Raw genomic sequence first — 13,282 nt, 5'->3', positions numbered from 1 at the left:
GAATGCTGTCAGGATAAATTGCTTTGGTGTATCGCTCTCTGCCGTCCCATTCAGGGATGCCCTCCTCGGACAAGAGCGAAATGGGCAACGCGCCCGATCAGTCGGTCAAGACGCCGGTAAAAATTTTGCGCGAAACGCCATTGAAGTACCAATCGAATGACCACATAAACAATCTACAAGAAGAAAAAGAAAATTTCCTCAAGTTCGGTAAGGTGCCCCGCTTCACATTTGCCGGAGCCGTGGACTGGCTGGGCATAAACAAGAAGAAAGCTGAGATTCGATTCGATTTTTTTCAAGAAGCGCGTTACATTCTAGAACGCGTGCGAGATGTTTATGGCAGTGGGGATGTGTTTCTGGACGCGGCATTTGGAGAGAGGATTTCGCTTGGTCAAGCATCGCAGACAGTCTTACAGTATTTAAAATCGCATGGTTTGGATGGTTCGCTAAGCGTTTTCTGGACAAACGATCTCAACTGCAGTGGAAAGATGTTATGGCAGGGACCTAATGTGCGATACAACCGGCCGGAAGCACGGAAATTCACTCTGTGGCTCAAGAAAAGCAATGAAAATGTGTACCTTCGAGAACATGGGATAAAAGGTTTGATGGATCATGAAATTGGGACGCATTTCGTATCCTTTTTGTGCTAACTTTTCATTTGACTGGTTTGGAGTAAGAGTCAAAATTTGAAGTCTTTAGGGGCTATATGTTATTAGGTCTATATAAGGAGCTTAAAGTAATTTTTTTGTTTACATTTGAAATATCTTGGTGAGATTTATTTAATCAAATTAAAATGTGGTTTCATGCTTCACTGCGGGTGTCGATATCTGTTATGTCTGTGACATTGACTGCTATCGACATATTTTTCGCTTGGGGTATGTTGGAATTTCCTTGGAACAACGAGTTGCCAAAAAGTTTTAATTTCTGGTGCTGGTAGTTGCTCTTTTGTGATCAAAGAATTGATGATCAAAGAACTGCAAATTGACGTTTCTTCGACTTCTTGCTAAAATCAGCTGAAAAGGAATGATTCTTGATAAAAACTTTGGTTTCTGCTCACAGAATGAAGATTTGTGTGTGAAGCACAAGATAAGAATCTAACGGTGTGTAAACAAGATTGTCCTGTAATGTTTTCTTTGTTTACATATTTCTGTTGTTTATACAGGTGTCAACCACTTTGACAATTTTCAAGAAAAATGTACCTAGCAAAAAAGGCTTCCGATCATTCGATTACTCGATCGGACATGTTTTAAGATTTCCAAGCTTTCTGAATACATCACATCCAAACTTTTCTGAAGCGACTGCGTGATATCACGTGCTCATAAACCCAACAAAGTGCCGGTTCATCTCGATTAGTGAAATGTACACACACACTTCGCGTTACACGCGAATGAACAGCAAGGTCATCAATTCGCCTGAATCCGTGGCATACTTTTGTTGTGAGGAAGACCTGCAGAGAACCTATCCATTAAAAGTTTTCTCGGTAAGATAAGCTGCCTGTTGCAACATTTTTAACAGCAACTGAGCAAGCTTATATTCGGCGGATTTAATAGAAAGTGGTGTAGTGACTGGTGGCAGAACCAGATACCAACTGAACTGGTGGTAAGCTTAATTAATTTAATCAATATTTGTTAATCATCATCATATCATTTCAATTTCATAAACGTCATGAATAGAGCGTATTCACTCACGTGCCCAGTGGCCATGCAAATTTATTGGGACAAAAGAAAGTGTTCACATAAGAAAAGAATTGAGCTCCCACAGGATTAGTTTGGTACACCGACACGGCAGCCGTTTCATTGTTTTAACTGGAACACTAATATGGCTGCCATGACGTCATGTGCATACGCTCCATACACTGATTTCCATTTATTGCAATTATGGGAGCAAACTCAGCAAAATTCCAAATCGTCTTCTAAATCAAATGCCCTTGACTTGTGATCCTCGATCGACATTAGCTTCGTGCTACGAATGATGGTTTGCAACCGTGGTTTTCCAACAGGAAAAAGTTTGATTTGCGGACTCCCAGGTCTTACGCTGGCAGGGTAAATGAAGAAGGACTGGCGGCTATTAACACTATTTATCAAGCGCAAGTCAAGATGCTGTTTCTACCGGCTCTACTGTACTGTACGTATCTTGAAACTGTGTTACGCACAGGCATACGGGGCGGAAGGGGGAGGGGGTGGTTATCAACTTCCGTTAAGACCAGGAATTTTGTTAAATTTCTTAGATGTGATATGGCCTTTTTATACTAAAGACGCATTATCCCCTGTCTGGACGAACTTGGGCAAACATATGTAGTTCATCTGGTTATGACGGGCACAAGACGTATCATGTGTCGAGACATTCTGTATCTCGTAGTGCGTCGTTCAAGACGTATTTCGAAGGATAGTTCATCTAGACGTATTATGCGTCTTGCGCCCGTCTTTATATTAAAGACGCATAACCGACGAACTACAAATGTTTACCCAAGTCCTGGTCCAGACGGATAATGCCTCTTTAGTATAAAAACGGCGAGGACACATTATCGTTCTGGACGGGTAATGCGTCCACCAGTATGAAAATGACCATTGTAAATCATTAACGATCTCGCTCTAACATAAGGGAATAATTTATCATCCATTGTGTTTCACAAATGTTACAACATTCAATCGCAAAATAGGTCATATTATAGGATGAGTCCATTAGGCGAAACCTAGCCAAACCGTAAAAGATCTGTAACGGAGTAAAAAATGGACATTGCTAAAATGGGATTGCTTTGCAATTACCGTAATTTTGACACTGCTATATTTCAGATACTGCGTGTATGTCAATTGAAATGTCTTTCAAGGAACTGTTTGAGCATCTGGCAATATACATTTACGATCCAGAGCAGCGATGGAAGCAGGTGGTACGAGCCAAGCGCTGCTTGTCAGACTGTAGCGATATAGGGGGCTGTGGATACGATCAGTGCTATTTCGAAGGTATGTCCAGGGTGTGAAAGAACACGATTGTATTAATTATAACTTGTGTTGCGTCCGCGGAAGTCGGAAGATCATACAACTTGTAAAACATAGTAAATTAGCGATTAGATTATGAGCTCGAGATAGTTGATGAGGCCGAAGGTGGAGTCAACTATCACCTCATAGAACTCAAGGGCTAATAATCTAATTGTTTCAGTAGAATTCTTATTTAAATTTTCTTCAGCTGACCATTCCCAATTGTTTTCGCCTCAGAAAAATCGCGCGGGCTGATTTGTCGTTTGGAATCTTTCCTGTTGTGTACGTGCGCGCACTCGTCAAACGAGAAAACGCTACTGGCTGATAGTTTGCGAGTAGCTCAGCCAATAAGATTGCAGCATTTTTATCAGTAGAATTCCTCTAAATACTCTTAGAAACCTGTCGAAACGTGGTTCCCATAGTCACGTGAACAAAATAAATTCACGCCGTCAGACTTGAAGGTTTAAAATCAGTCTATACCAGGACTTCTGGTGTACAGTGACAGACAGTAAAATTTGGCAGTAAAATGTGAATAAATTATAACGCAGTTACCTTCAAATTGTTCTTTTTACCGTAGGAGCTGTCATGATTCTGCGTCAAGTCAACGAGATCGATTTCAAGCTCCTTTACGCGGGAAAAATCTGTTGCGATGAACTCAGAAGAATCAGGCGCATCGCGCGCCAGGACTGCGTGAAATTACCTCACTTCCTTAGGGACATAGTGTCTTACAAGAAAACCCTGAACGAAATTGCTTTAACGAATGGACTCATACAGAAAATAACTAGACCTTTATCCTCGTGTCGAAATGCCGCCAGGCCAAAAGACCGGAAAAGGAAACCATTCTCTTCGCCGAAAGATCGAAGTTCATGTTGTCCTTCAAGATCACGGAGCGGTCTGTCTTTTTCAACAGCGCGTCCAAGGATTTTATCCCGGCGATCCAGCACCTACAGACGTCTGTGTACGAGTGCTGCGTCCTTCGCTCCGTTGTCGTAGCAACGTAACTTAGTGTCTGTAGGGTTTTTTGGATGTGCTGTCTTCGATCCAAGTGCATTGAAAGTACACGTGTGAGTGTGATAAGAACTGACGAAAAAAATAATAAAGTGAGTGTGATAAGAACTGACGAAGAAAATATAATAAGTGTGGTGCGAACTGACGAAATAATAAGGGATTTTGGTTTATACGTCAGTACAGTTTATTAAGCAGGATTTTGTCTGAGAATAAAATTTTATTGCTGATGGTTTGACTGTGTTTATAGAGTTTGCGACTGATCATTTATCCGAAGTGTCAGTATGGTACAAGCGTGAAGGGAGCTGATAAGGATAACCCGTATCTCCAAATTCGAGAACTAAGCTTTAAACACACTTGAAAATGGCGTGGAATAAAAAAGAAAGAAAGAAAAATGGTGTTTCGAGAGTGCTGTTTTTTTTCGAAACCCACCCCAGGGTCCTCCCTAAAGGAGGTCCCTTTTTTTCCACAGAACTTGGTTGCGTCAAATGCATTGCGTAACACAGCCTCTTTGGCCAAACACCTTCTCCACCGAGTCCACTGTAAATATTATTTCTCGCCTCGGGAGAAATGACAGATTGAATAGATGATAATCTGAGATTGTGAGGTCGTGAGTGCTGTGATTGGCCGTGGTGATCTGGGTAACACGAATTTTCACCAGCCAGTCAGCGGAGTACGCCAAAAAACTAAAAATGCAACATGGGGGCCAGAATTTCACGAGCAACTCGTTTTATAAAAAAACCTCTTGAAACACAACGGAGAGTGGATAAAATACTGGAAAACAAACCAAAAGTAGCTCCAAGTCATCCCAGCTCCCAGGCTGTATTAGCTGATGCGCGAAAACGTGAGTACTTTGAGCAAATTTTACCTTGCAGCTCGTCGCGAGGTATCACATGCTCCTATCCGGTGCAGTTATAGTTTGATTTTAACTAAGTTTTAACTTAAATTCCATAATCTCTCCATGTAGATATCGCAGATAAATTTTGTAGACATTTCTGTAACTGAAATACGCGACAGAACTTCTTTTTTTTGGTCATAAATCCAATCAACTTTGCAGGTTTGCAGTGTATGAATGACATAGCAATTCCATTTTGTTCCCGCCGTGTCTTCCCGGGGGTGCTTGTCGTACCTTTTAGGGTTTTAAAAAGCGGATTTGGTATCTCTCAGGGTGTTCAGCCTGGGAAGGACCCACAGCAGGGGCTTTCACAGTACTGTTTAGGGTATTGAGGCAAAAAAAAAGCAGTATTAGTTAATGTGTTACTTTAGGAGTGAAAAAGATTTCAAGCCACCCCCCACAAAACAGGGTCTTGGTACCTCTAAGGGGTTCTAATTTCCAACAAGCACCTGCCGTCCTTTTTATACAGGATTCCCCCCCCCCCCCCCCCCCCGGTATCTTCTCTATCTTGGCATTCTATTTGCTTATGAATAAGATAAGGAAAGGCTAAAGACTTCACAGTGCCAATTGTATAATTAAAGTATATTGCATTGTGTCGACAAATCATGGCTTAAAATACAATGCAACATATAACAATGCTATTTAACAATTGAAAAAGACTAAATAAAAAGAGGAAATAAAAAGACAAGGTAGAGGAGGGAGAAAGGGAAAAGAAAGAAAGATTTGTCCTTCCCCCTCTTTTTACCCTGTGAGCTGTCTAATCCCAAGGTAGAGAGCTTGTATACAAGCTCTAATAGTTATTGCATAAGTCCATCTATTGCATCAGATTCAGAGGTGTTTACTTGAGCTTGGCTGGGGTATTGTATTAATCTTGGGTCATATTTCCTCTTCAGTGTCCTGTGTGCTTCCCAAAGAACTTAAGAATTCAATTTTAGTTCATAGTATGCAGCAAGTTTATTTACCTTTTATTTCCAGAAAATGAAGAACTGTTTAAAGAAAGAGATAGAAAAGATGATGAGTTCTTAGGTCGACTCAAAGATTTCAAAATTGATACACTGGAAGCTCCAGCACAAATGGTAAGCATTTTATTTTATTTATTTATTTTTTTTTTTATTTTTTTATTTTTTTACTTGAGTATCACAGTATAAACATCTTTTAGTATTAACTCTGAGCATTCGGTAGTAAACCAAGGCAACAATATCACCTGAGTAGATTCTTTTCTTTATTCTCATCACTTGTCTGTTTAAACTGTATTGATAGCATAGGAAGAGAAATTAGATTTAAATCACTCTTGGAAGAGGCATGTTTGTGTACCTCAGCAGTTTAAAATGTTTTTTTCTAAGGTTGCTATCTGTAAGATCATCACTGGCTTTTAAATAATAACAAATCAAAAGCACACTCTATTCCTGCACATACATTTCTTGGTTTCTGAAAGAACGTTCATGTTGCAGGGGGAGATTGCATAATGAATGGTGAAAATGCAATTCTCCACTTAACATAGAATTAATTCAGTTTTATTATAATATTTTGAAAGACTGCAGACATCTTTTCATTGTCTCCCAGATAGTTTCCTGAACTCTTTACAGAATGAGCCAACAGACTTCGTAATTAACATTTTGGGAAACATTTTGACTGGTTAAATGTATGGGTCCAGGGCTCCAAAGAAAGTTGAATTCCAGCTTACCTTTCGGACAAGCAGCTCTCACATTTTACTTGCCATGGGCAAGTCTTAGATTACTTTTTGTTATTTAGTTGGCAGACAACTTGCCTGGGCCCTCTCCCATTGGGCAAGTGAGGATAAAAAGTTACTTGCCAATAGGAAAATCTACTTGTTCTGGACTAGTCTGCTTAGCAAGTGTTCTTTTACAAAGAGCTTTTTGCGCATCCTGGCTGCATGCAGATAATAGTCCCGGACGGCCGGACACACTTTTTTCGAGCCCCGCAGGTGTAGCTGTTAGCATGCTTTGTAACAGTCTATTCATGCCAATGTGCCCTTTCACCCATAAAGCTGGGTTGGGTTTTAGAAAAGTAGTGAGAACATAAAGCGGGGCTGCAAATAACAGTTGGTCATCAGGCATTGGCTGACCAAAATTTGCTCATGTCCAACAAAATGCCAACTGTCAGACATTATGTCCAGACAATTTTTTATCGTAAATCATTTTATGGTAAGGATGAGTAAAAATCTACATTGAGTAAATCTTTCCTTTTTCAGTGATGTCCAACCACAATAAATTATTTGTTTTGTCTGACCAAGATGGTGTCTTAGTAGGACAAATGTCCTTTCAAGAGAAAAAAATTATTTGCAGCCCTGTAGAGTGAATACTATTACAGGAAGATTGCAAGTGAAAAGGAATGCATACAGTAAGTCAGTTAGTTATGACTCAATGGTGCAAATAGCAAGCGGATGCAGTTAGCACGGAATATCTGTACGCCAGCTAGTGATTTCAGGTAGAGGAGTGTGAACTAATTAGAAGCTTGGTGCAAGGCAGCTCAGTGTGATATGCCAGCCAGTATAGTGAATAAATAGGTCTAACCATGGGAACTGGTATAGCTTAGAGCTAGGACTAATAGTGATATGAGAAAGGATATGTTATTTTTTCCATATTTTCTAAATAACTGCATGGTGTCATGACGAATACAAAGGTTGCATAACGTATTTTTTTTTAAATGGCTACCTGCACATTTATGTCCAGCGAGATGTTTTGCATCATTTTGTGATAATTTTGCATTTCGCCAATTTCAGTCGCTAGTTCCCTTATTGGTGAACTCTTTGACCAATCAAAACACTTGACACTTCTTTCAGCCAATCACGAGAAGCGCCGAAACAAAAAGGAGTCTACCCATGTCTCGTGAGTCACGGGGTCCTGCTGAAATCGGCCAGGTGCCCAAGGGGAAAATAACCAACGTTCAGTTGTCGGAACTGTTTGCGAAAAGACTGGAGGATCCCGACACATGGACAGCAGAGACGCTTGCTAAACATTACCAACTCGACCAGGAGGCCTTGTCTGCGGTTTTGAAATTTTATAGTGACTACGCAATTGTTAAGAAAAGAGACTTACCCAGACCGGAGGAGCCGAAGTTTCTTGGTTGACATGGTTGATATGGACCTATATCTGCTGCGGCCGGTGAATATGGATTGATGTCGCATGGCAGGGAAACAATTTACGGTATCATATGATTGGTTACTTAACAGTGTCGATATCCGTTGATCAGCTCCTTGGGAAAAAAAAAGGCAACGCTGTGTGGGGAAATTTTGGTATGAACTCCAAGTTATTCCAATTTGTGTCTTGTTCTCTTCAGTTTGACTGATTTCGATCGTTTCCGTTTGGATAGTAAAAAAATGTTGCATCGGCGGTAGAACGTTCGAGTGCAGTCGATGGTTTGGTGGTGACAAAAGTCAATTCAATCATGGCAAATATTATATCTCGGTATCTTTCACCACTTTAATAGTCAAACTTTACAGAAATACCGCCAACTGCTAGTTTTCTTTGGTGAAAAAAAATACATACTCTGAGCGGTCAACTTTACCTTTCAACCTTTTACTGAATAATACCGAGTTGACATCTTACTCGATACTGAGGGATTGCTGATAATGACGAAGACCAGTTATTTCACGCTGTGAGAACCGGACATAATCCTTGTCTGAAGGACTGGCGAACTTGCTCTTCAAAGAATAAAGGCGAGAGAGAAAAGAGACAGGAAAACGTTGTTATTTTAGCATTTAAGGGCCCAGCGGTATCTTTTCATTGTGAAATGTTTTTTTTCCTGTGACTCAAAGTAACACACTGATATGTGTTGGTGCTAATGCAGTGGCTTGCCAACTCTTCCCCTCTCCTCCCCTAAAATCATTGCTACCGTGTTCAAAGTTTCCATGAACCTGCAGAAATAAACGGCGACGTTACGAAACTGATTTTGCTTTGGTTTTCTTTCTTAAGTTAAACGGAAAATTCAGTTGATAACTTTCCCGCGGCTGTTTGAGAGCTGTAAAATCCAAGCCCGTATAGCAGAATTTCTTGGATCCTTTCCATTAGTGATATCTTTTTATCATAGAATTGTCGCCAGAGCTCGGTGGTGAAGTCCAGTTTCTGTAGGTTGAAGCACCAAGGGTATTAGTGCTAACTCTCTTGGATAGAATGCTTTTCCAACAGCGGTTATTTCCAGCATTCCGCGAATGTATGAACGAAGGAACCAAAACATGAACACTGAAAAGTGTTTTAATATGGGCCGGGACGCATTCCAGGGGAAACATTCAGTTTTAAATTCGAAAATGCACCAACGCATTTCGAATTTTGCTTTCAATCAACTTTGACTCGTTTTGGAATTTGTATTTTATTGGCAATTGTGAGAGCCAAGAACCTTCACAACTCAATTCTCGAAGGGAGCTCTTGTCTGCTTTGCTGACTGCTAAATCCCCAAAAAATAAGGTAATGATAAAAGGGTAAAAAAATAAATGAGTTAATGGCTAAAACTATCAAGAGTACAACTAGCCATTCCATCCAGAACAAAATTGCATTTTTATGTTGTTGTTCTCTTTTTTTAAATTCAGGGGTTTTAAGCCCGTTATTACAATCATTAAGTGATATTATGGTTATGTATGATAATCTGTCTGCCTTCATTCTGTACGTGAAGAAATCTTTACCCAGCAATTTAAAACATTTTTGTGTTTCCAAAATATTTCCTGGGGGGAAATCTTTAGCGTCACGTATCTGCAGGTAGATAAGGCGGATCATTTTGGTGGCTGATGAAACACTTTGCAGAATGAGAACTTTGGTAAATGCGGCTTAACCAATGTGACTCGATTGAAAAACAGAGATATTAGCATGATGTTGGTCATTCGTGAAAAAAAGTATTCAGACATTCCTATGATATTGTAAACAGTACGGCACCAGTCTCTCTTATGATTACATGTGACTAGAACTCGCACATTTTGTCTGATTAGAGTTTAACTGTATGAAATATCATAACATTTTTAAGCATAGGCAGCGGAGAAAAACAGAATGAAGCAAACACAACGTTAAGTCGTAAACAACCCTTTTTTCTAGGTATTTGTTGGTCTGCAGATACTCACTACTTTTTAGCTACTAAATGACAATTAAAAGAATTTGACCGGCTTTAAATGTACTTTGCTGGAAGGCATGTGAGGCGAATATTTGTAATTAAGTAGCCCTGACTGTCACTCAGACCCGAAGGCTCCGAGATTCTGATTAAGATAATAATACAGATAAGGATAATTGAATAAAACATGTCGCCAAGAGTTTAGACTTCTTGTCAGGAAGTAGCATGTCCGAGCACGTGCGTTCCTCAGTAGTGATATCACCGATTTCCGATTTCTGCTTGTTTTTCTCCATCTCTCGGCGTGATTAAGTTTCGCATTTTGGACAAATCTTCGCCAAAACTTTTGGAAGAGTTTCCTATCTTTTTCTCATCCAGTTCAAACGAGCACGTGCATGCTATCGAGTACGCTGTATACTTACACGTGATCAGCACGCATGATACGCCATTTTCCGAAGCGACGTCGCTGAAGAAAATGACCGTGTGCTCAGTCATATTGAGCAAGGTCCACCATTAGCCCTACGCAAATTATCCGCAGCTTGCATGGAATCTCGTTTACGAAGTTTCTAACAGGAAGGCATTCCAGGAAGTTATCTAATAAAGTGTCTGTTTGCCTTTTGGCATCTTCTCTTGACCCGTTTTATCGCTGAAACCGTTATATAGCCTCGGTGATTCAAAGCAGCCTTTTTAATTTCTCTTCCAGTAATATCGCTTATTTTCTCAGACGGGCTAGTCTTGAGATAGAGAAACTGATCTCGAAAATGATCTTTCCAATTTGTAAGTAGATTGGCATGTGACTAGTACCCATACAAGACCATATTTCAGTATTTCAAGAATGCGAGTTTCGTAGCCTATTTGCATTGTTTTGCATAACCTTTTCTTAATTACCTTTTTTTCAGTAATTAGTGTTGGACATGATGATTTCTCGTTCTTTTTTTTCACCTATTACTCTCAAAGAATCCTGTTTCAGCGCACGTGACCCTGGGGAGCTGTCGTGTCAAGCTCTTATTCCTCGTGTTTTCGCGCTTCTTCGCTAAACTCCACGTGGCGTAGGATCTGACGATTTTTCTTTCTGTAAACGAGCGCAACCAGCAGCTTCGTGGGGCGCGCGCGGTGTTCTCTCACGCGACATCTCATGAGAAATACTGCTAGTCATGCTAAACAGGCTAACATCGTTATATCGCAAAAGAACACAAATGATGCTTATTAAATTGTCGCCTCAGGGATGCTTAATCATCCCTTGTAACAATAATCTGCTTAACGCCCTCTCCTGATTAAATCAAATACCTACCATGCCCCTCCCCATCCGCTAAATTTTGGAACCGGAAGGCAGTGAAATCAATTTGCCTTTGCTTTTCAGTATTTAAGCTGCGTTAGAGCGAGTTTTAGATTAGGAAATCGCTGCTTTTCGTTTCAACTGAAGTTTTCTGTTAGCAAAGGTCAGCAAAGGAAAGATGTGCTTCCGTTTCGCTTCCCAGTTCTCTGTGGAACAGACTTCCGTTGTGTGGAATTGCCATGTTCACAATATTCTCACAGTCTTCTGTTTCTGGGAGTGATTGCTGAAAGAAGTTTGATCCGATTATTTCGGAAGAAATTAGTTTTGAAATCCTTTTAGAAGTTGATTTATACAAAAGTTAGGCGAAGCTTTTATGTGTAAAAACTGATTACAATCCATACTCAAAGCGTAAAGAGTTGAACCTCGCCACCTTTATTTCGAACTCGGTTATATCTTGAACTGCACCCTATCTCGAAATCAAACCATTTTCCCTTGTAAATACTATTTATTCATCTTCTTTCGGCTATCTCGCGTCCCCACCCTCTAGAACATTTTTTTTCCCTTTACGGGGTTCAAGTGTATATTCCAACGCATAACGTTGAATAACACAGGGGTCTAAAAGTGGTGAGTTGAGCTATCGAAACCACTGGCACTGAACAAGTGGTTCGGAACAAAATTAACCTCTTAACCTTCTTTTATGAAACCGAAACAGGCGTCATCGCCTGCGGTGATAGTGGTGATATTTTCTCGTTATTTACCAGTGGTAGGTATGACCACAGACTGCTAAAGCAACATATTTGGAAAGACTACTAAAACGGAGGTCAAGTTATTTTTACCTATCCTGTAATCTCGATCTTTCGAGCTTTTCACTGAATGATGTCAGAAGCTTCAAACGTGCGCTTACAAGACGTGATCCAGAACTCTTAGCAGTTTTTAACAAACTTAATTTCTTCTGGCTTGCGCTTCGTAATGCTATAGTTTTTTCGACCTTTGTGGAGGTTTTTCTTAGTTCTATTTTAAGACTTATTTGTTTAGTTGTCTAAGATCCCAGTGTCAAAGAAAACGCCCCCTGCACATACACTCCCGGCATACACTACAGGGAACTTTGTTCGATCCTCTAATATTTTGTTACACAATTTGTAGTAACTGAACCAGACGGGTTTTTTTAAAATCTAGTCATTAGACTTGATAGCAGCTAGAAATGCTAAAATATAGGTTATCATCACAACTGCGGCTGAGCAGCGGCGTCGTGACCAAATTCTTCAAAGTTGCGCGGTTGTGGAAAAGCAGTTCGAGAGTTGACTTCGATTCAATTCAGGCTCTCCCTCCTTTATTTGCCTCCCTCCCTTGACGTGGGAGGCAAAGGGGAGAAAGCCTGGGATCGAGGTAAAACACGAGTGAATTTAGCTGGTCACGAAATAATTTCTGCTTGTCACGTAGTCATCTTTCCTCAGAAATTGCGTGACCAGCAAAACTTGATTTGTTAAAATATTTAGCCCCTTTTATATCCAAATTCTCTTTACTCTTTCCACTAGTTTGCATAATTCACCATTGGAGAATTCAATTACTTTTCCGAACCAGATTCACAACTTCATAAGGTGGGGAGATGATAGGCAAGCCATTGCGCCCATAGCGCATGTAAAATCAAAACAGCAAAACAATACACTTCTGTTCTTTTCTCAACAATTTATTTTCCCTCCTTCTTTGTTATGGCGAGTAAAGGAAACTGTTTTTTCCTTGGAAAACTCAACAGTGTTATAAATTAAAACTATACACAGACTATATTTCTCCGTGAGAAATTCTCATTTCAAATATATGGCATAGGTACCGACCGCCTTCAGGGTTACAAAATGTTGAAAAGGAAAATGTTCCTCCTCTTAAAAAAGGTTTCTAGTAAGTGTTTTGTGTAAAAGTGTTTGTGCTACAAGTCTTACTTTGAGGCACGCAAAGTGTGATATAACTTTCTTTGATAGAATTAAAATATTCCTGTTTTTTCATAAATTTACCATTGTGGGACATAAGTGGTCGAGAAATCATGGAACTGAATAAACTAAATCAAGTGTAGTGATTGCATGCCTGACA

At 40.0% G+C, this 13,282-nt stretch overlaps 2 protein-coding genes across 2 annotated transcripts; both read left to right on the top strand.

The window, feature by feature from the left end:
* The first annotated feature begins 43 nt into the window (after positions 1-43).
* LOC145480622 (microtubule-associated tyrosine carboxypeptidase 1-like) lies at positions 44-3,968 on the top strand. The gene is made up of 4 exons (XM_081458897.1): positions 44-629; positions 1,953-2,121; positions 2,790-2,957; positions 3,550-3,968. Exons 1-4 carry the CDS (start codon positions 57-59, stop codon positions 3,963-3,965), a joined length of 1,326 nt encoding a protein of 441 aa, XP_081315023.1. The 5' UTR covers positions 44-56; the 3' UTR covers positions 3,966-3,968.
* Positions 3,969-4,675: 707 nt separating this feature from the next.
* Positions 4,676-9,295, top strand: LOC145480625 (NADH dehydrogenase [ubiquinone] 1 alpha subcomplex assembly factor 4-like). Its single transcript, XM_081458900.1, has 3 exons — positions 4,676-4,821; positions 5,848-5,948; positions 7,676-9,295. Exons 1-3 carry the CDS (start codon positions 4,677-4,679, stop codon positions 7,961-7,963), a joined length of 534 nt encoding a protein of 177 aa, XP_081315026.1. The 5' UTR covers position 4,676; the 3' UTR covers positions 7,964-9,295.
* Positions 9,296-13,282: the final 3,987 nt, after the last annotated feature.

The sequence above is a fragment of the Orbicella franksi genome, chromosome 3 (genome assembly GCF_964199315.1).
Source record: "Orbicella franksi chromosome 3, jaOrbFran1.1, whole genome shotgun sequence".
Lineage (NCBI taxonomy): Eukaryota > Metazoa > Cnidaria > Anthozoa > Scleractinia > Merulinidae > Orbicella > Orbicella franksi.
The sequence above is the reverse complement of the archived record's forward strand: the minus strand, read 5'-3'. Positions and strand labels throughout refer to the sequence as shown.